At 32.8% G+C, this 23,935-nt stretch overlaps 1 protein-coding gene across 2 annotated transcripts; it reads right to left on the bottom strand.

Annotated features, from left to right (window-relative positions):
* Positions 1 to 5,778: 5,778 nt before the first annotated feature.
* Positions 5,779 to 23,542, bottom strand: LOC130804215 (UPF0613 protein PB24D3.06c-like). 2 transcript variants are annotated; one of them, XM_057668585.1, is made up of 9 exons: positions 23,193 to 23,542; positions 19,688 to 19,764; positions 18,300 to 18,405; positions 16,741 to 16,833; positions 16,506 to 16,571; positions 13,439 to 13,584; positions 7,164 to 7,272; positions 6,216 to 6,280; positions 5,779 to 6,113 (listed from the first exon to the last, which is right to left on the bottom strand). In XM_057668585.1, the coding sequence occupies exons 1-9, from the start codon at positions 23,412 to 23,414 to the stop codon at positions 5,966 to 5,968; spliced, it is 1,032 nt and encodes a 343-aa protein (XP_057524568.1). In that variant the 5' UTR covers positions 23,415 to 23,542; the 3' UTR covers positions 5,779 to 5,965. The 2 variants fall into 2 exon arrangements, with proteins under 2 accessions (XP_057524568.1, XP_057524574.1); XM_057668591.1 differs by having other exon boundaries at positions 7,164 to 7,227; positions 23,193 to 23,531.
* Positions 23,543 to 23,935: the final 393 nt, after the last annotated feature.

The raw sequence follows: 23,935 nt of genomic DNA, 5'->3' as shown, positions 1-23,935 counted from the left end.
GGTATCAATGATAAAGTGCAAAAACACAAGGATACCATTGATAAATTCCCAAAAAAAGTAGTCATTTGAATATGGATAAGAATAGAGACAAAGCCTTGAGCTTGATTCACTTTATTTGTTTTTTTATTGGTCCTTTTTTTTTGCCAACTATATTCTATAAAAAATAAAATAAAAATAAAATTAAGAAAAAATTGTCAATAGATAGTTATATGTTGAATATGATACGAAAAACATTTACGGCCAGTTTAGTAGCAGGTATAAACGATGATAAGAGAATGAAAATTAGTGTAATTTTGGTCGAATAATCTCTTGGTTACCTTGATGGCCATGCTTGTCCGACTTCAATCTCATTTTCTTCATATAATTCAATCCAATGCATTACCATAGGGAGGGGTGGTATTTGATGGTAATGAAAATTTTTAAACAAAAAAACTTTTTTGTGATCAAAGTTTTATTACCATGGGAATAATATGGAACTTTTGATAAAATTTTACACTATAAATCATTCTTATTACCACCATTTGATACCACTAACCAAACGGGTCGTTAATGGTTTCATACCAACACCAATGTATGAAAATCTCTTTAAAATTTGCCTATAAATACGCCAATTACCACTGTAATAAAGTTGCCAGGAGTGAAAAAAATATATCATTTACTTATTAGTCATTCTACTTTTTATTTATTCTCTCAATATCTTAATATTTCCTTTGTTTCATGAAATTTGCCCCACTTTTTTAATTTCGTCCCACTCATTTCTTTGTCGCGACCCACACTTTCTTCTCTCTTCAACACATCTAACGTTGTCTTTTATCTCATTCACATATTTCACAACTTTTCCATAAAATACTATGTTACCTACTTTACTTAATTTTCACATCCATTGCTAAATGATTTGTATGGACATTTACAAGTCAAGTGCTTATAATTTACATGATAAAAACTCCAAAAGAAAATGATTTAAATTGGACTGAAAATAATAAAAACAATAGCAAAATAATAATAATAAAATGATTTAAACTGCAAAAATGTATTTTTAACTGTATTTGCCATTTGTTTGGGCTGAATTTTGCGTTGTGTAGGCTATTTGTTAGACTAATCTTTTGAGGTTTCGTTTCCTATAGCGTGTGATGAGGGACTTGTACGGTCTTTATGAGTTTCTGTTGGTTGTGGGCTTGTGGTGCCTATATTTTGAATTGAGATGTAAAGTTTTGGCCTTTTTTTAGCATTATATAAAATTTATTTTGTCAAAAAAATAATAATCATAATAGTTTTATTTCATCATCTAAATCAGTTACTATAATAAAATCTCGCTTATATCATCTGTTTCCAAGACCGCATACGTGTCAATTTCTCATTTAAAATTTTTCCTTAAAAATTCTATATATTAATATTAATATTATTGTTGTTGTCGTCGATGGTGGTGATGATGGCGGTGTTGTTGGTGTTGGCAATGTTGTTATCATTACCATCATCATATTTTGTATTTTTTGCTACACTATCATTCATTATAATACTATCATTCATATTAATTGATTTTTGAGATTTTAAATCGAATTACAGCATTTAAAGTATTAAAAAAGTAAAAATATCACTATGTTTATTTTCTAAATTATTTGTGAAGTTTTTTATTTCTTTTTAATTGAATAATTAAGATTAATAGATGCCTATTTATCAAATTATCTCTAAGGTATATCAACAGAAAAAGATTGAAATAAAATGCCATATTGATAAAAAAAAAAAAATAATCTCACAGTAATTTAAATCATATACTAATTTCATTTTGCACCACTCTAACTTTAGCATAAGATTTTCTTACATTCATAGACAAAAAAAAAATGAAAAATGTGATTTAAACCCACCTCATATCCCACTAATACTATTACAAGAATGATAAACTCCAAAATTATAATGATTAAGTGTATATGACAATTGAGAACTAGTTTGAAAAAAATAAAATAAATTTGATAAAAACAGAAACTAAAAACATAAACTAGCTTTTGTTTTTAGAAAACAAAAGAACTAAAAGCAAAAAATAATATGAGCGAGCCATATCATAACTAGTTTTTTAATTAATTTAATTGAAACTTTTTGAAAAAAATGCTCAGAATAATCTAATATTTTATTTATTTTCTTATAATAATTTCAACTTTTGATTAAACATAAATAATTCTAACTATAATGAGTATGTACCAAGGCAACTTCTTACCTATACAACAAGTAATTTTGCATAAAAAAAATAAAAAAGTAAATATAAAATAAAAATATTGAAAAAATTAAAAAGACAAATGAAGCAAATTTATTTTTTATTTTAACTTTTAATTTTTAATATTTTTGTTGTAGTAATTAACTTGTAAAAATCGATCACTGTATGAACAACAATGTTTTTGGGTATGAGACCCTAAAATTGAAATCATTTATGGTTAATCAATAGTTTGGATTATGTAGGAAAATCAATAAAAGATTGGATTATTCGATATAATTTTTGCAATTATTTTAAATTATTTATTTATTTATTTATTATTATTATTATTATTATTATTATTATTATTATTATTTCACTAAAAGAAAATATATATCATCGAAAAGGAACGTCCATACATCCAAGAGAGGAGCAATAAAAAGCATCTAGGATGGAACCCCTTCTAACCCTAAATGGAAAAACGTAAGAAAAGAAAGACGAATCATCAAGAATAAACCACCTCCCAAGCCGTTACTAGAAAGGATCCTAAACAAACTACAATGGCAAAAGAGCCTAAAAAAAAAAAAAAAGAAGCCCAAAAAACAAAACCAAACACCTAATTAAACTGCCTATTACAACTGTTAATGCAATGAAAATTTGGAAAAAATAAGATTATTTAACAATTTTATTCAAAAAACAAACTTCGTTCAAACTTTATTCCCAAAATAAGCGTCCTTGGCTTCAAACCTGGGTTTGGTATAAACTCGCTATTACTAACAGCGAATTAAAAGAAATTGTCAAAAATTTAGTCAAGGGATATGTCGCTGTTACTAACAGCGAGCGACCTAATGTTTGACTAGTCAAACATAATGTCGCTGTTAGTAACAGCGACATATCCCTTGACTTGGTTTGACTTTTGTCGATCTTTTTTATGATTTAAACTAACCGTTGTAAAATTGAAAAATAGCCGTTATGAAGTTGAAAATAGTCGTTGTTATTATGTTCTATAAATAACTCCATCATCTCCCTACTTCATTGTATCCAAACTCCATCATTCTTATTCTAGTTAATCGATTTTGAAGGTAACATAAAGTATTATGTTAGTATTATTCTCAATTTATAAATGTTAATATTATTTTTGAATGTTTACTTATGTTACTATATCATATGTGTTCCGTAGATGTCACAGGAGCATTTTATTGAAGAGCTTTGTGATTGAGGTTATGAAGTTGAGATTAATACAGATTGGAGCGACGTCGATCCTGACCGTGATTTTGTTGCTTGTCCTTTCTACTTGGATGAAGGATTCGAATGCACGTACTTTAGGTGGGTTGCTCCGAAGGGTATCAAATCGCTTGAAAAAGAAAAACAAGAGCTTAAAGATGAGTTATTTAATCTCAAGAGACAAATAGATGATATGGAACATAGGAAAGAAGAGACTGAAAGAATTATGAGAAAGTTGAAGAAGCAATATTAGTTAACGGCGGTGGTTTAACTTAACGAATGAACTATGTAATTTGATATGGATTCGTTGAACATGAATGAAATTGTGTTGAATTTTCGAGAGCATTTTCCCTATTTGAATATGATTGTTTGTTTGTTTTTGATTAAATTCATACCGCATTCTTGGCGGAATGATTCATCGCCGAAAACTCTGAGTACTTAACATCATTTCATTCATAATAAACATGTGATAATACGATAAAAATATATACATCTACATATATATTATAAATTATACACAAAAGTCCAAATGTTACAAATATTAAATATGTACAAATGTTCAATATATACAAAATGTCACTAATGTTCAATATATACAAACAGTATACTAATGTTAATCCTCCTCCTGTACCTTGTCTAACTGTGACGGTTTACGACGCCTCCTACGATAGTAAGAGGCCGTCACATGACGCTCGGGTAGGGGAGGTGATTGATACTGTGATGATCCAGCACCCTGTGAGGACCCGGCACCATAGTCAGGGCACGTTACGTCTACCTCCTCAAGATGAATGTCGACATGATGAGGAGATGACCCATGCTCGTCCATAGTGGTGTCGGGCACAGCAACTTCTAGAATGAAGTGCTGAAACTGTGTCCCTAGGAGTATGCCTTGGGCAATCTCCCGTACAGGCTCCTCTTGGGTGGAGTTGATGATATATGCAATGCCCTGTGCCTGCATTAAGTTTGAAGTATTAATGAAATGTATAACATGTAAGTTCTATGGATAATAATCAACATTGAAGAATACTTACAAACTGTGTCATCGTCGGTGCTGCGGGAGCGTACTGGGCTGTCGCGATGATACCTCGTGGTGTCATCTATAAATGACATACATTTTAAAATCAACAAGAACTAAAAAATTTATAATAAAAACGTATCTTAATAAGTTGTAGATCAACAAGAAGTAGTAAATTGCAAGTTTAAGAACCTGCATTTATGTGAAAGTTCATGAACATTTTGTGAACCCTAATTTTCGAAAAAGGAAAAAAAACACAAAAAAATAGTACCTTAAGTGAACGTAGGAAGATGACAAAACTAATTAGTAGTAGAAACTTGAAATTTGATGAGATTAATTGAAGGATTGAAGTTAATTTTAATGGTGGAAAAAAAAGGGAGATCTCGTACGTTGAATGAGGAAGTAAACTTAAATGAGAAAGAAGGAGAATTGGAAAATTTAACACGCACGAAGTCGCTGTTACTAATAGCGACTTAACCTTGTTGACCAGTCAAACATTAGGTCGCTGTTAGTAACAGCGACATATCCATTGACCAAAATTTGACCATTTCTTTTAATTCGCTGTTAGTAAGAGCGAGAATACACCAAGCCTAACTTTGGAGCCAAGAACATTTATTTTAGGAACAAAGTTTGAACGAAACTTATTTTTTAAATAAATTCATTAAAACGTCTTATTTTTTTCAAATTTTCTTAATGCAATAGGGACCAGAAGCTCACATGTTGATAATGGAGAAATATATTTCAGAATCTAAAATATTTGTAAACAAATTATCTTACAACTTATATATTTAATCTTAGGAGTAATCAATTTTGTCCCCTTTTGTTTGCTATAAGTTTGTGTTTCACAAAAGACACTTTCAAATATTATAGTTATCTGCCGCTCATCCAATTTAAAACATCATTTTCTACATGTCTATCTCAAGATGAGAAATTCTTTGACCGTTTCCTCCTTTATAGACCATAGTTTATCATCTTTCATTTCTTCATATACGCTGATCATAGTTTATATAAGCATATACACTAAATATGATAATAATAATATTTTTAAGTCTTTTATAGGAAAAATTACCGTGAATAATACAACCTTTTGTTAATTTTCCTACAATAATACCAATTATTAATTAACCATGAATAATACCAACTTAGAGGTATATTTTCCTGAAATAATACCAACTTTATTTTATCAACTAATTTATCAATTTTTTTGTCTTATAATCACATTTTTAACATATTAGAGATTTTCTAGGAAAACACGCCTTTAAATTAGTATTATTCATGGTTAATCAAAAGTTGGTATTATTATAGGAAAATAAGCAAAATATGTTAGTACTTGTATCAAAACATCCTCTCATCCTCATGATTAAATAAAATCTTATTCATTAACAATGAACAGATAAACAATTAAGCAAGCTATATTTCTATACTTCGGGAACAAATTTAGTAGCACAATCAAATAAAATCTCTATCATTAGCAATAAAAAAATAATGATTTCCAAAACTATCATGTAAATTCCTCAAGAAAAAACTAAAAAGCATCATATAACTCAACTCCAAGGATCATCCCAGCCCTTCGGAGTCTCTCGCTTGACGAAGTCTATAATCGCCTGGACAGCTTCTTCTACTCTGTTGGACAAGGAATGATTACCGTACTCAATTTCGACTTTCTCCGCTCCGCCAAGCGCTCTGCATAATCTGTAGGCAGCAAATTTGAGGGATGTAGTTACCGTAACAAATTTATAATGTAGTTACCCTATCTAAGAGATTTTGTCAGACACTTGGTAGCAATGTATATACCTTTCTACAAGCGCTTTCTTGTCTACAAAGTCGGGCACATATTCGTCTGCCATAGAAAAGATGACCTGCAATTATGCTGCCTCATCAGAATGTTTTTGAAACATTAAAGCTTTCTCAACACAATGACCGGTAAGCACTTCTTTGAGCGCAACATACCGGCCACTTGTGCTTCATTGATACATTTCATGGTTCTGATATATATAAGCAGTTCTAGAGCTCTGAAAATGCGATAGAACATCTCAACCAGTATGGTTGAGCGTCTTCAATGGTATGTTTACCTAATACCATATGTGTAGCCACAAATTCTTGTTTAGGACCGTCGCATGTTGTATATAACTGGTTTTAATATATATATATATATATATATATATATATATATATATATATATATATATAAAATTAGTTTTAAGCTATATGCGATTGGTTTAGTATATGTAAGTTTATACGATATGTTCCATTTTATCATCTATGTATACATTCTTTAGGCATATATGATCAATATTAAAGTTTAAGTGATCATTATTACCATATAATTTTTCCACTAATAGATTATTATTCTCATTTAATTAAAGAAGCATGGAAGAGGTCAATAGTAAGCACTATGTGATCAATTTTAAGCTCTATGTGATTGATTTTAAGCTATATATGATTTTAAACTATATGTGTTTAGTTTTCAGCTATATGTGACAAATTTTTAGCTACATGTGAGTGCTTTTAAACAGAATGTGGTTATAGTGGGTTGTCTCATATGCGAAGTCCTAATATTGACACGGCCGCATATGAGACGCGTTGATGTGTAGCCATGTGAGAGATTGGGAAGTACAGAACAGTAATGAATTAGGTTGTGGTGAACGGAGTACATTTTGAAAGTTTGGAAGTTTCAAGGCAACCGGTGCATTAATCTATAAGTATATAAACATGAAGAGAGAGATAGAGAAAGCGAGCTACCTGACAAGGTGTATTGGACATGTGACCAAGTCTTGTTCTCAATTGATCTTCACTTAGGTCAGAACTGAACATATCATCATCACCCATATAAGCACAAAGGGAATGAAATCTGACAAGAAATTTCTAGTTAGTAACGGTAATAAACCAAAATGAGTGTGAAATTGAACAAAAAGCCATACACCTCTACGCCCTAGCCCGTCTTGTCAAAATTAAATTAGGAGCATATAATATTGGATCATTTACCGACAAACAAAATACTACTCCCTCCGTTTTTTTTATCTTTCATTTTGGGTTTTTCACACATATTAAGAAAGATAGAATCTTTAGATTGTAGTGGGTATTATTTTAATTAAATAGTAGTGTGAAGTAATTATTGTATTGGAAGTATGAGGTTGTAGTGGGTATGTAGTGTAAAGTAATGATTGTATTGAAAGTATGAGAGAGAAAATAATTATAAATAAAAGAAAAGGGGGTACATTAAAAGAAAAGGGGGGTTATAAGGGGTAAAAGTGGGATAAAAACTTTCTAAAAATAGAAAGTATTCTAAAGTGGAAGAACTTTTAATACTACCCGTTATAGTCAAAAAAGAACGGAGGGAGTAATTGAAGTTTGTAATTGAATTTAAAAAACAACGATTAGCACATATATACAAAAAAAACTTTAAATAATAGTTAACTCATAGACCAATAATTATATATGATTAACAAATAAAACATAATTAAAAAATTTTAGGGGGCGTTTGGTTGGGGGTATTAATCAAAGAAAAAGGGAATGGAAATACCCCATTCCCTTTGTTATTGTTTGGTTCCCAGTTTTAATCATTCCCTTTCCCCCATTTTAGTTTTGGGTTTACCCTAAACTAGTATACCCTGATTCCCCACCCCTCCCGTCACTTTCCCATTCCATTCCCCCTTCATTCATCACCCTCTCCTCTCAAACCCTACCTACGCTGCTGCTGCGCCTCCTCCCTCAAGTTCTCGTCTCTTCCTCACGCGTCCTTCCTCAAGCTGTTGCGCCTGCTGCCATTGTTCGTAGCATTCTTCTTCTCAATCTCGATTTTGCTGCCGCCATTGTCAAATGTAAGTTATTCTTGCTGATTTGAATCTCTTTTCTCTTTACTCTTTTTCCTAATTTATGCTGCTTTTTTGATGGATTGGAATTCAAATTCGTGTTCTTGATGAATCTCTGTTCTACCGCCATTGATGAAAGCCTGCGTTTTCAATTCTTGTTGTAATTTCGGTTCTGTTGCGTTCTTGTTCTACCGCCATTGTTCTTGTTGTTTTTATGACTTATACTAGCATTTGAAGTGTTGAATTGTTCCTAATCTCTGAGTCAAATGTAATTTCTGTTCGAGTGAATGAACTTGCATCGAAGATTTCTGTTCCTAATCTCTGGATTTCTGGGAGGAATTGGATTTCTGGGTTGTTCTACATAGTTTTGTTGTTCTACATAGTTAAGTTGGATTAATTGTAATTGAGTTCAAGTTGTTCTACATAGTTTTGTTGCTTGATTGTATTTTGATGGGTAAATATCGCCTTTTCTAGGTTGTTCTACATAGTTCTTATTGATGTTCTTATTGATGTTCATTTGTACAGAAAATGGCTAGCATTGGTACTTCTTTGAAAAGGAAGAGAAATTAGGACTGTATTCGGTTCATAATTACTATGATTAATTGTGTTGTGTTGCTACATTTGATGTTGTACTCGATGAGAAAAACTATATACGATTCCCATTATCTTAAGCTTGATAAAAAAACTAGGAGAAAAATGAGATTGCACAACTTGAATAGAATGGAGAGAAAGTGACACTTTGTGTAGGAACTATCTTCATATAAATCGATACACATTTGGTGTACTTTTAGAGATGGTTAGAGATATTGGTGGATTAAATGAAACAAGAAACACATGTTTGGAAGAGATGGTTGCGGGTTTCTTATACACATTAGCTCACCATAAGAAAAATAGAATGATGGGTGCACATTTTTATACAAGTGGTGAAACTATTAGTAGACAATTTCATGCTTGTTTGTTAGCAATCTTAAAGTTACATGCTATTCTTCTTAAGAAACCAACACCAATTCAAGAGAATTGCAACGATGAAAGATGGAAATATTTCAAGGTAAATAAAAACCAACACTTTAATTTGAGATAAAATAGAGAGACTATTACATAATTTAAAGTGATATTGTTTGTTTTGTAGAACTCATTAGGTGCCCTTGATGGTACAATGATTCTAGTGAATGTTCCTTGTGATGATCGATCCAAATATCGGACTAGAAAAGGTACCCTTGCTATGAATGTATTAGGAGTATGTTCACCCGAGATGGAATTTATATATGTCTTACCTGGTTGGGAGGGGTCGGCACACGATGGTCGGATTCTTCGAGATGCTATTTCTAGGCCTAATGGGTTAAAAGTTCCAAAAGGTAATTTGATTGACGTAATAGATTTTATTTGAGATTAACTTAGTAAGAGAGTAATATTTTTTTTTAATTTGTCAAGGTTGTTATTATCTATGTGATGGAGGATATACTAATGGAGAAGGATTCCTTGCACCATATAGAGGGCATCTTTATCATCTTAGAGAATGGAATAATGGCCCCCGACAACCTCAAATCGCCGAAGAATATTTCAACTTAAGGCATGCAAAAGATAGAAATGTGATTGAGAGATGCTTTGGGTTACTCAAGGGAAGATGGGGGATTCTTAGAAGTCCTTCTTGGTTTAGTTTACAAACACATGGTCGAATTGTACTTGCTTGTGCCTTATTACATAATTTGGTAAAGAGATACATGCTTGCAGAATTTGATGATGAGGACTTGTTTGAGGAAAATGACAGTGATGATAATGATGGTGATGATAATGAGGAAGATGATGTGGAGTACATAACCTCCATTGCTGTAACCGATCCATGGACGAATTTTCGAAATACAATGGCCCAATATATGTTCAATGATTGGAGGGCTAGACACCGCAGACTTACTTTGTGATGTTATTCCTTTTTATTTTAAAAAAATTGTTTCTTGTATTTGAGACTTGTATGTTTATTTCATGCTTGATTTTTTTTTACTTGTATTGTACTTGAGGACAATTTCCTTTGTTTACTTGTATTGAATATTTCTTGGTTAATTTCATTTTTATATACATGCACTTTTGTTTTTACTATGATCAATATGGTTCAAATGTTATAGAGGATGGATGAAAGTAGTGCAAGTGGAGGTGGAAGGGGAAAAAACAAACGATTTTGGACTGTTCAAGAAGATAAAGTTCTTGTGGAAGCATTGTCAGAGCTAACTGTGGATCCTCACTGGAGGTGTGATAATGGATTCAGAAGCGGCTACATGGTTCGCTTAGAGGAGATCATAGGCAAGGCTCTTCCTGGTTGTGGTTTGAAGGCTCTGCCACACATTGATTCTCGACTTAAGACACTTGTAGCCAAGTTTAGGGCTATTTCTCAAATGTTAAATACAAGTGGATTCGTTTGGGATGATGAAAAAAAATAGTTTCTGTGGACCGAGCTGTTTATGACGAGTTTTGCAAGGTATGACAACCTTTGTAAGGTCATTTTAATTATGTTTGAGATTGTTTGATGATGTTGTACATTTGATCATTTTGAGCATTTTTTTTTTAGAATCATCTGAATTGCAAAAACTTGTTTGGAGTTTCATTTCCGCACTTTCATGAACTCATGAATGTTTATGGCAAGGATTATGCTACTGGAAAACCAGCTGAAGATTATGTTGAAACAATCAAGAATTTGCAAAATGTTGCCCCTCCACAGGTGACACTTGATTCAAGTGATGATGAGGGAATTGCTGCTAGTGGTAATGCCACTCAAACTGTTACTTCTCCTCCTGCAAAAAAGATGAAGACTGAAAAAACTTCTAAAAGAAGTAAGAGAGGAAATGGTGGTGAAGGTAGTTCTAATGAATTGGCTAGCTTACAAGCATTCATGAAAGAGATGAATGTTCATCTTTCCACTATGGCAAATGTGATGGCCCGCACTGATGATCGTGAGCAAAAAATAGTTGAAAAGACTGAGCAAGTGCTAGAGGAACTACTCTCTTTCAATTTAGAAGGTGTAACTCCTAACCAAGTTTTTGAAGTGGCTAACATTCTAACCGCACAACCAAACAAGCTCCTGATATTTTCAAAGCGTCCCGACGCTTTGAAAAGTGCTTATGTTAAGAGTCTTCTTGGAGGAAATAGTAATGCTTAGATCTTATGTTGTGGTTGCATGAATGATTTTGAAAGGACTAGAACACTTTTGGTATGTATTTTGATCTACAAACAAGTGATTATTTGTAATCAATCGAGCTAGAAACATATTATTTAGAGTTATATTTTTTTAAAAAATAAGTTTTTCAAGTTTATCATATAACAACTAGTTATTTTTGAAAAAAATATAAAAGAATTTACAAAATCATAATTTGATTCCTTAACTTGAACCAAACAGTCACAAAGGGAATCAATGAGCAGTTCATTCCGTTTCCTGAACACAACCAAACGACTAGGCTAAATTAGGGGAACCCATTCCTTTCTCCTTCATTCCCTTTCCTCATTCCATTCCGATTCCCTTGTACGAACCAAACGCCCTCTTAATAATAATTACTCCAAAACATACACGCCTCCCCCATGCCCCACTTTCTCAGTTACTTTACCCATATGACTTTTCCTATTTCTTTTTCTCTCTTAATAGTAATTATTGCAAATGTAGATGTACTTCTACAAGTTCTGAATTGCTACAGTGTAAAAGTAAATTTTTTGAGAAGTGATATTAAATTTTAATTTTTCAAAAAGGAGATCATGGGGTGAAAGAAAAAAATTTATCATCTCCTTCATGAAGACTTAAAACTCCATCAACTCCAACGTTTAAGAAGTTTTCTTCATCAATGGTGAGTCGACCATCAACCTTCAATATTTCAAGGCTTCTTAGTCCGGTTCTTTTGTTTTTGGGTCCAATCTTGTCAAAAATATCTAAACTCGCCAAAAATCTCCCACAATTGCATAGACTCGCTATCAAGTCCGGTTCATAACGGTCAAAACGACGATAAGCGTGGCGGAACGCCGCTTTTACATACATCGTTACAAAACGCGAGTTCTCGGAACGGTAGACTGAGAATCCGAGTCAATTCGGTCGTTCCGAGTCAACTCGGCCGAGTTTTGACACCATGGGTCTCAGTGGTGAACTAGCGGAGGTGGTGCGGATTTTGTGCCGCTAAAAATTGGTCGACACCACGAAATATCAATTATTATACCTTTACGACGCAGATACTTTTAGTTCGATTAATTTGAAAACCTTTACGAAGTGACACATTTAATATAATACGGCTTTGTTTTTGCATCATGATACGACAATTAGAGAAGAGAAATGGAATTAGAATATTATAAATAGGAAAAACTAGGAAGGAAGCAAGCATCAGAATATCGTGTTATTTATATTTACAAGTACGTCAATCAATGAGCTTGAACTATGCATTTATATTATGTATCATCCACTTACTTGAATTCGAATTTTATATTCTGTGTTTTCTGCAATTGATTAACATGAATGATTGTACTTCCGTTCATAACGTGTTTATCGGGTTATGTTATAAAGATAATTACCCAATTTCAGTGAGCAGTCAACCCCACAGGAACCAATCCAACTACTTGCACAACCCATTCCTAGCCAATTGCCAAACGCAAATTCTGTCATTCCAACCCCTTTTGTTCATGAATATTAGAGTTGAAAATAATAGCACTAATCTTCACTTGTGCTGTGAACTCTTGCCAGATGTCAAGTCCCCTATTTGCACGACCTTGTGCAGCAAAGCTTTATGGGTTAACAAAATGCCAACGATTTATCAGATTTGAAGATACTATTGACTGTTGAGGGAAAGGTGGCCAAATATTGAAGATGAATTTCTAGTGACATTGGCATGATCAGCACGCAATTGCAACGGGTGATTTGAGGGGATGAGAGAAAACGTTAGGGCAGCTTTGGTTGGGCTAGGGAGTGAGAAAGTTACATTATTTGGAAGTTTAAAAAAAGAATTAATTGGTATTAATTGAGGATATTTCATACTAAATTACAATCATTTTATTTTTTGAAAATATTCGAAAATTTTGAATGAAACCGTTAGAAAGAAATTCTGAAAGATATGGATCCCTTAGGGTACGTTCTTGCAAACTTACAAGATATGATAAAACATCCTATAAAGGAAATTAAAACACATAGTTCTTACTGCACAAAATTGACTATCGACTATTTAAACATGAAAAGAGATCACTAACCTATATGCGGTTATTGGAGCATCTGGATTTGCTTCCCTGGGCATTAGATCTGATCCTTTTCCTTCACTAATCATTTTTGAGGCTAGGTCAATCATTGAAGCTGTTTCAGGAAGTGTTGCTCGGTATTCACGGTCGCTAACTGGAGCCTATTCAGAAACACATTAGGGCTCAAGCAAATTTTAGCAGTCTTAAACTTGGTAAAACAAATTGAAAGAAAGACAAACAATAATGCTTGAAAACGCAAGTTTATGTTTACAAATTAAGTGCTTAAACCATCAATATGGTGAGTTGATCAGTAAGTTTTCATCATCATCATTATCATCCTACCCAGTATATTCTGCTCTTAGAAAGCTAAGGCTAGGGTCTGGGGAGGGAAGGACGGCGGCAACTCATACCCATAAAGGAGCGCAAGGCCAAAGGAGTCCCCCGACTCGAGAAAGATAAAGAGACACGAAAAACACAAGCAAGACAATTTAAAGGCCTATAGACAGAAGGACCACTACAAAAGAAAACAAATAACTAAGTAGAAAGAAGACGGTAAGGGCAAGGGGTTGAGGGCACTAAGAGGTCAAAGGACGGACATCAGTAATCTAAGATGTGGATATGACGTCTCCAACTACTCCTATCCCTAGTCAGGTCCGCAGAGAGGTTTAACTCCTGCAAGTCTACTCTTATTTGTTCATCCCAAATTCTCTTTGGTCTACTTCGACTCCTCTTACCATCTACTATAATGCTTTCTACCCTCCTCACAGGGGCGTCGAAAGTCTTCTTCTGCACATGACCAAACCATCTCAATCTATTCTCTCGCATTTTTCCAAATATAGAGGTTACCCCTAGTTTGTCCCTAAACTCTTGGTTCCTAATTCTATCCATCAAAGTGTGCCCACACATCCACCTCAGCATACGCATTTCTGTAACTTTCATTTTATGTTCGAAAATCTTCTTTACAGGCCAACATTCGGTCCCATATAGCAAAGTAGGTCTGATTGACGCCCGGTAGAATTTTCTTTTTAACTTGCTTAGGAATTTCCTATCACATAACCTATTAAACTTGATCAGTAAGTTTTTAAAACTATTAAAACTTGTCTTATTTTTATGGTTTTATGTTAAAATTGTGGTCCGTATGCGTGTTTAGTAGTTTAGACTTTAGAGTCATTAAAGAGACATTTGAATAAAATTCCCCTAAATGGTCACTGTCCCATCATTTTTGCAACAATTCACACCTTGGCATACTTGCTTATCTATTTTCAGTTTTCCAGATCTACATGACATACACGAATATCGAGGAAGTGAAGCTGATTTGCATGGAGAAAAATAGGATTTTGGAGTTTCAAAGGAGGAAACTTTTGGCACATTGCGCATGCTTTAGTGGCACGTGAAGCGCAAGCTCCAGTTTATGTGAAGTTTATGCTCCAGAAGGCAAAGTGTGAAGCGAACACTCCATGAGTGCACTGATTTTAATTACACAAATTCTTACTTGAAACCGTCTTTATAAAAGACGAGTCTTAAATGGCTGACCATTACTAAAAAAAACTACCAAAAAACGTGCATTGTGTAAACTATTTGGAGTTGGTATTATAACCTATTGAAGTTGGTATTATAACCTATTAGAGTTGGTATTATAACCTATTAAAGTTGGTATTTGGAGTCGGCGTTATAACCTATTAAAGTTGGTATTATAACCTATTTGGAGTTGGTGTTATAACCTGTTGAAATTTGTATTATAACCTATTAGAGTTGGTATTATAACCTATTTAGTTGGTATTTGGAATTGGCATTTTAACCTATTAAATTGTTGTTTTAACCTTAAGTTGTTAACCTATTGAAGTTGTAATTATAAGCTATTAAAGTTGGTATTTTAACCTAAAAAGGTTGGTGTTTTAACCTGTTGAAGTTGGTATGTTAATCTGTTGAAGTTGATTTTTTAAGTTGGCATTCTAACCAACTACAACAGGTTAAAACACCAACTTCAATAGGTTAAAATACTAACTGTAATAGGTTATGATACCAACTTCAATATGTTAACAACTTAAGGTTAAAACTACAATTTAATAGGTTATAACGTCAACTCCAAATAACAACTTCAATAGTTATAATACCAACTTTAATAGGTTATAACATTAACTCCAAATAGGTTATAACACCAACTTGAATAGGTTATAACACCAACTCTAAATACTAACTTTAATAGGTTATACTATCAACTGTAATAGGTTATGATACCAAGTTCAATAGGTTGTAAATTGTTGGGTTGGGCCTGGGAGAGCCGTCTCTTATAAAGACGGTCTCTCAGGAGAGTTGCTGTATTATTTATGCTCAATTTTCTTTTTCTTTCTCTTATTTCTTTTAATTTTAAACTTAAAGTAAGACTATAATAACCCAATTTTAGAGTTGGAGCATGCTCAAATATTTAGGTTTAGTGATATTTTCTATAGAGCCTCCTAGGTGTAATTTTAAAGAGAGAAAGCTAGTAAACTTCATCATGTTATTATAAATCCGATTTCGATTCTTCGTAAATCCTTTATGCATTTAGTGAGTTCTTTTAATTTCTTCGCTTCTGTTTCATTCATGGCTTTTCCAAATATTTTCATCTTTTTAGTTTTTCAATGTTTTGATAGTCATGTTTAGTGTTAGTTTGGTTGCTAATTTATGCTTTATTGTATCGGTTTCCATTGATTTAGAGTTATTAGTTTCTAGGGTTTGTCGTGAAAGTTTTTTTAGTAGAATTGGGTGAGATGCATCACTAAAAAGTTATGCTTGATTATTGAGTTTGAGTATGAGCAAATGCATTCCTATGACTTGAACCTTCGGCAAGGTTGGGTTCAAATATTAGTTAGCTTAGTCAAAAAGAGCGTGAGGGGTGCTTGGGTGTGCTTTTGGAAAAAAGTGCACGCCAAAACTCATAGTTCTTTTTGGAAAAACGTGCACGCCATAAAAGTGCAGTGAAACTGATGCGTTAGCTATTGAATTTTTATTCTCATTAAACAAAAAACAATGACAAAAGTTAATAGGAAAAATTGTCATTTATTATTTATAAAGACATACCCTTGTCAAAAACAGAGTGTACCTGTAAAATAGCTGCACGAACAGCTCTGGAACATGCTGCATTTGTGTGCATATAATGCACTATATCCTACAAAAATATTCAGAGACTTTTAGCCCATGATATATCATTTGTAGGTCTGCTCAAAGAGAGAGCAATCAGTAGAACATAAAGTGAGTTCTTATTCATTCATTTATATCCAACGGGCCTTTAGGGATAGGAGGCTAGAAGGAAGAATAATAATAGCAGAAGCACAAACCTGACATCCAGTACTATGGCCAAGTAACACCACACCATTGGAATTTTCTTTGTTAATTAAGTAACTGATTAATTGATCCAGCTCCATAGCATCCTTCAAAACAAACATGAAAAAAAGAATTAAACATAATATACAACAACTAAATCAAATCCTTAATCTGAACATATAGGGTCGGTTACATGAATCAAAATTAATCAACTATGCTGTGAATGTGTGCCTGCTCTGGCATTTATTGCTGCTCCGAAGCCAAGGTTGCGGTAGATTATTGTGAACCAACGTTAATATCATCACATCTGAGTATTTGACGACATGAGTTGAACAAACATGTAGTGCAACAATGCCAACAACACACAACAATGCCAAAGCCTCTATCCCAGCAATATGGGGTCGGCTACATCAGCAAAACAAATCAACATGGAAAAAACTATACTTTATTTATCTCAATTTAATACTGACATACAGCTAAGAAGATCATTTCCAAGAAAAAAAAATTGTAAGGTACACAAAAATCAATGTTTTAAGAAACTGAATTTGAAGGTCAGTTCATCATATCATTGCTCTACATTGGAGAAACTTATTGGAACATTTTGGTCAAAAACTCCACAAACCTTTATTATAAAACAAGTTGGTTGGTTTCACTAAATAAAAGAAAACAAAATAGAATATAATTTTTTATTGGACACGGTAAGAGAAAACAAAAGATTTGATCCATACATTCCATATCCCAAATGTCCTTTATTCAATCCCACCCATAGTTCCAAAATGGGATCTCGATAACAGTCCCGGTGATGCGGTAACCTGGTTAATGTGGTTGTTGTATCGTCAAATATTGGTGGACACTACGAGATACTTCTTGAACTAACCTAAAATGCGGATTTTTTAACATTTTACGATGCGGGTAGTTCGATTAGATATATTTAAAAGCCTTTACAACTTGGTTATACGATATAATGTGGACTTGTTATTGCACTATGTTTCCGCCTGAAGAATTGAGCCATAAATCGTTGTGATTACTTACTTCCAGAAATTAATTCTTAGTTTCCTTTCCATAACTCTTGTTCTTTACACTTCATTGCCAAATGCCAACCAAATCGCTAAAAGTTGGGAGGATACACAGCTAGGAGGAAGGAAAGAGAAGGGTCAAATGATCCTCTTTTCTCATGCGCAGAATGTTTTTGAATCTATGTATGGATCTTCATATTTAGTAATAAGAAAAAAAATTTATCACTATCACTATCAAGTATCAGCTTGAATTTATATAGTACATATGTAAGATAAATTTTGGAACCTCTTCCCTCATTCAATACCCATTCACAGTCAACATTTAAAGTCTCATTTCCAAAACAGAGTATACAAAAAATTGATACCAGGGCATTATCGCGACAAATTAAAAACGATACCAGCATTTTATCATCATAATTCCCGTTGAAATAAAAAAGCAGAATGCAACTTACGAATGTTGCATATAATGGGCAAAAAAGACCAATCAAAAATCAAATTTCAAAGACTAATCTACAGTTTGGCAAGTTGAAGCTTTACAGAATGATATAAACACATACTTGCTCAAGGCTTGAAGTTCCATATGCAGTGTAAGAGGAAGAAAGGAGTACTTGAACTAAAGACCATTTTTCATGATCCAAAGCAATCGCCAAAGGTTCCAAGTACCTATATCATATCAAACCACAATTTCAGTGTATCAAATAACATAAAAACCAACTATTTCAATTTCCATCATAACACTAAAATACAACAAGTATTCAAAACTCAGATCATTAATCACCAATCATAAAAAAAATCCTCTCTAATCCACCACCACACCACATCCAAAGAAAAGGTTTAAAAAATATTCTAAAGTCAGTTATACAGAAAACAATAAGAAGGAAACACAAATTTAAAGTAGACAAAAAGTCTCCAACAAAGTATTCGATAAGTCTTAGCCAAGATATTACATATGAAACTTATCTTAGGCAAGATGTTATTAGTAAATTGCTCCACTAAAAAGTAGCCAGAGGGCAATGTTTTGAGAATAAATATCAACATGGTTCATCAAAAATTCCATAGACTACTTTTTTAGATCAGTTAGTCCATGATTAGAAGTTAATTAGTCAGGTAACATGCGATAGTTACACAAAAAGTCTTCTTTTACACTACCTCTGCATTACATTACCCCAATGCCATTAAGTTGCTCCTACCTAGGGTGGGGTTTTGGTGGGCCGGATGTACGTAACCTTAGCCCTGTTAATGATGAATAATAATATGAAAATTCTTTTGAAATTCATAAAACCACATTATTTAATTTACACCCCTTTAATCCCTGATGCTCCTAATTGTTACTCCTACAGTTGGCTCCACCAAGGTGAAAAAGCTTTCAAAATCAAAAGGGAGGAGATATTTACTCATTTGCACAGAGGAGTAGTTAAAATCTCAATATCTCTCACCAAGCTACACTTTCTCTTCCCTCAAACTCCACAACCACGCACATTCCACTAGAAACAACTCAAGAATCCCTATTATGGAAGGACTACCCTAAGAGCTAGGAGTATCCACAATAATCTAATATGAATCCTCCGATATTCGGTTTCAAAAAATCGAATATGTAATCCGATTTTTGTAAACCAGATAACTCATATCAAGTATCTACTTACTGGGTATAAGATCTGAATCAGAGCTTTTTAAAAGCCGAATATCTTATTTTAATTAATTAATTTACTAACTTTTTATTTTTAATGTTTGTTTTAGAATTAGAGGATGCAAAAACTCAAAAGCCTAAACTAAATTGAAATCATAACGTTGTTATGTCTACTTTTATAAGTATTTATGAATGTCTACTACTATGAATGTCTATGATAGTCCCAACAATAAACAAATCACTACTCAGTCACCACATTAACAAGTTGTAAATTGATATCGAATACAAAGAAAGGAAATGAATAAAAATTAAACATACTCTGTAGCCATAAACCCATCCGTCAATCCACCAATAAACACTACTTGTTGCTTATAATCACCTGTTTTAAATGCAACCTACACAACAAAAACTGATATGTTACTATCCATCAAATAACCTAACAAACTGCTCACTACGATGATGACTAGAACATGCGATAGAGGTTCGCATGAGATTGATCTTATGTAAATAAATTTGGTTCTAATTTATGTCTATTCTACTTCAAGTCAGAATGATTTTAGTTTTGATCAATGTCAAATTAGATTAATCTCAAAGCAATTCAATGAAGCCGAGTCAATATTTGGTTACTTTGATTTTCATATATGTGTTCAATTTGAAAGTCAAGAGTCGAGAATAAAGACATGAGAGCTGAGAGTGCTTAAATCATTACAAACACATGTCAAGATAACTTTGTTAAAGTGAACATAAGGTCATTAATATCACCTTCTAGCAATCATGAATTTACATAAGAACTAGAGGTGGCCATTTGAGTCATTGAATCAAGTGTTGGGTCATGTCACTTTTGAGTTATGTGCAACCTAGTTAAAATGCAAATTTGGTTTTATTAATAAGTTTTAGTCATTTTCAGATTAAAGTGGGTCAATTTGACTCAACTTCCCGGCTCTAATTACAACAAGGCCAAACCCTGATCCCGAAGACAAGGGGGGTTGTCTTTACCTTTGTCTTCCTAAAGATTTTCATATAGATCCTCTTCCTTCCTTTAATTATGTTATATTTTGTATCTTTCGACAAAAAAATTTTCCTCGTATCACTTAATCCTCAGTTACGTCCAAGTTAACTTTAGCCTTCATCCTAATGCTCCACTTTCTATAAATGTGGATCTTGTGGTTGACATTGCACATGTGTGAACTCTACACTAACGCAAAGAATTCTCTTTACAAGTTGCATGCTCCAAGTATCCAATCTAAGGGCATGTTTGGTATATTTTGTAAAAAAAGAAAAGGAATCGGATAAAAGGATGAAAAAGAAAACTATTAAGTATTACTTTTATGATTTTTTTTATTTTAGACAAATGATGTAATTTATTGTTTCGTTATTCTTCTTGCTTTGATATGCATATGCACCCACCTCTTCTCTCTCTCCTTCCACGAAAATCACCATCTTAGGAACCACTGTTGCCACATCCAACACTTCTTCTTTCTAGACTTTTGTAATTGCATTTGTGGAATGAAATATTATTAAATTTATGAAATAATAGTGAGAAAAAATAAAGAAAATGAATCAAAATTCCTAAAAATATCAAAGATAGAAGAATATTGTGAGATAATTCGAGAAAAGGAGGGAAAGAGAGACAAAAAGGAAGAAAGAATCAAAAAGAGTTCAAATCCAGAAATAAAAATAACTCCAAATGCAATTGGAGAGTTACTTCAAAAATTGAAACTTACCATGAGATAGAAAAGAATTGAAACTTTGATTTAAAAAATGCCATGTCGTCATTATTATCGTCAACAAGAAAAAGATCGCAGAATTATTTAGCTCAAATTTGGAATTTGTAAAATCAATTGAAATTTAAAGGTAATTCTATCAAATTACAAAAATTAAATATATCCTACAATGGGTAGAATTATTTCTCTAACTAACTATATAAAAAAGAAAAAGCTAAGAAAAAATAAAGTTTGATGGAAAATGCACGGATGGATGAGTTAATGATTTGTTACCGGAGGTCTTGAAGTGGAAACTAAAGGGTGGTAAGTTTTATCCATTAGAAATGCTAATGGGTACCCCAACCCAGAAACCAAACAAATGTAATGGAAATGCTTACCTTGTTTCCGTTTATGTCCCTTAAAATCATCATACCAAATGGACCCTAAAAGTTTTCCCAAAGACATTCATCTAAATAGATGTATCTCTACTGTATCCATCTCGAAATATTAGTCTAATTGCATATAGTAACACTCATCTAATAGTCATTTTATATGATGTTATCTTTAGTGCTGGAGGCATGGAGTATGGTACGATAGTTTCAAAGTTTCTCTCCATTGAGCTACCTATCATAACCTTAACCATGCAAGTCATATCTTCATCCCCGTATCCGTTATTCTATTTCTTTGAGAAAATGGACTCATGGTTCTCAAATACACATTTATAGGTAGCTCTTTGCACTCCATTTACTCAATTTTGTCCACACTATCCTAAACCCTTGTTTCTTAGCAAATATCACAATGAAACCAACTTAGCTATCACCTAACCACCAATCTGCATCAACTAGCAAAGTAGATGGGAACATCATACACTAATGTATTTCATTACACCATTACAATTTATGAACAGAAAGTTTAAATATAAGTGAAGTCCAACCATGATAAAGAAATATTCCATTTCTCCTCTCCATGCCCAGGCATTTGTTTGATACAACCTACATGATCCTTAATAAACATTAATGTATGCCAACTTGAGTTGAGTTTTGGGATTCATTTAATGGACAAAGTATCCATTTACAAAGACACTTATCTTTAGCGATAGAAAGTTGGTAGCACAAATTCCAATATCATGATAATTGGGATGGCTTATTATTCCTCTTCTAGCTTTGAAAACATCCCTTATTCTATGCATAAGCTATTTGGTCCTTTCGTTTTCTAAGATTAACTCATATTTGCAATGCTAGTTGGTTCAGCGTGAGTTTCATCAAACCAACCTTTCCTAATCAAAAGATAAAAACAAACCAATACAAAATGTTCATGTTTTTACATGAAGGCACACACCTTTTAATGCATCTAAATCCTATAATGATTTTAATCACCTTCGTAACTAAAACAAGAGCAGTAGTAGTTATAGATTAGTGAAGAAGTGGACTCAACTGTCCAAGTAAAATTTTCAAGTATCTATTCCAGGAAGCGTCAAGTGTCTATACACATAGCAAATGTGAAACATCGACTACATAAGTAAAAATGAAGAATCCGAATAACATAGATCGTAATAGGTCGCAACAAATGGACAAATTAGAGCAATTTTTCATTATAACAGATCACTGAAAATAAATTAGAAACATCTCCATAATAATCAACAATAAGATCGTTCCCACCCATCAAATAATTAGGTTGAAAATAATTAACAATACTTTTTAATCCTAGAAATCCATATGAACCACTCAAAGGCCAAAGCGACATAATTTCTCATCATATTCAATTTAAAGTTCCAACAATCAATGAAATTGAAATCAAGTTTTCACCAAAGTAAGATTCCATTACACCTGCAATGCTAAAAATACAGACAAAGATATATGTAATCCTCCCTCCATCCCCAATAAATCAAAGACTGTACTACACAAATCCCCATTACTAGACTTTCCTTTTATAGCTACAACTCACATTCAACCTTTACATAAAGCGATCTTACTTCATGATCCATTAAAACATTTAAAACATATAATCAAACAAAGAATAACAAGAATAAGGAATCCAACTTCAATCTCAACCCAGTACAAGAGAAGCTTTAAAACTTCAAACCCACAAACAAAAAAGAAAAACAAAATGAGAATTTAAACCTGAGCAGACTTGGGACCATAACGAAAAAGAACACCGCGATAATGGTTTTTCTTGATAACAGGACATAACGACTCAGCGTTGGTGGAGACAACAGAGACAGAATTGGGGGCGGTTTTAGAGGTCATATTCTTGTCAGAACGGCCACGAACGATGCCAGAAAACCATGAAGAAGTAGATGTAGTTGCAGATGCAGAGGAAGAAGATGGGGAAGAGATGTTCATGACTGATTCTTTGATTGCATCAAGTCAATTTTCACGTTGCTGTCTTGCTGTCTTGCTGTCTTGCTGATACGGTGATACCGAATAGGCGGTCATTCTGTTAGAGTTTCAGATTTTGGGTTGAGCGTTCTAGGTCAATTTAAAATTAAATTTTGTATTTATATTGATTTTTTTTATAAATTATATTATTTAATAAAGATGAAGCAATAATTTCAAATAATAATTTCTTAGTAATTTGTTTATATGGATTAAATTTATTGGTGACTAGATATCTTATGTGTTATCTTTTAATTAATATTTTATTTTAGAATAATTATAATTAAAGTAACAATTAACACATGATACTATATATAAATTTGGAATTATGTATTATTTTTATTAATGATTGCTTATAGAAGGAATAAAGAAATACTAAAAATAATTGTTATTTATATGTAGTGCAATAATAGCAAATATCATATCATAGATACTAATATCATATCATAGCTTTACAAGCAAAACTTCTTTGGGATATTGCTAATAAG

The sequence above is a fragment of the Amaranthus tricolor genome, chromosome 2, assembly GCF_026212465.1.
Source record: "Amaranthus tricolor cultivar Red isolate AtriRed21 chromosome 2, ASM2621246v1, whole genome shotgun sequence".
In the NCBI taxonomy this organism is placed as follows: Eukaryota; Viridiplantae; Streptophyta; class Magnoliopsida; order Caryophyllales; family Amaranthaceae; genus Amaranthus; species Amaranthus tricolor.
The sequence above is the reverse complement of the archived record's forward strand: the minus strand, read 5'-3'. Positions and strand labels throughout refer to the sequence as shown.

What these genes read in the sequence shown, in the direction of transcription:
- LOC130804215 (XM_057668585.1), bottom strand. Translation starts at nt 23,414, where the DNA reads ATGAACATCTCTTCCCCATCTTCTTCCTCTGCATCTGCAACTACATCT. An exon ending in GCCATAGTACTGGATGTCAG is followed by an intron (nt 16,572 to 16,740) that starts GTTTGTGCTTCT and finishes ATATTTTTGTAG; the next exon opens with GATATAGTGCATTATATGCA. An exon ending in TTCGTGCAGCTATTTTACAG is followed by an intron (nt 13,585 to 16,505) that starts GTACACTCTGTT and finishes GTTTCTGAATAG; the next exon opens with GCTCCAGTTAGCGACCGTGA.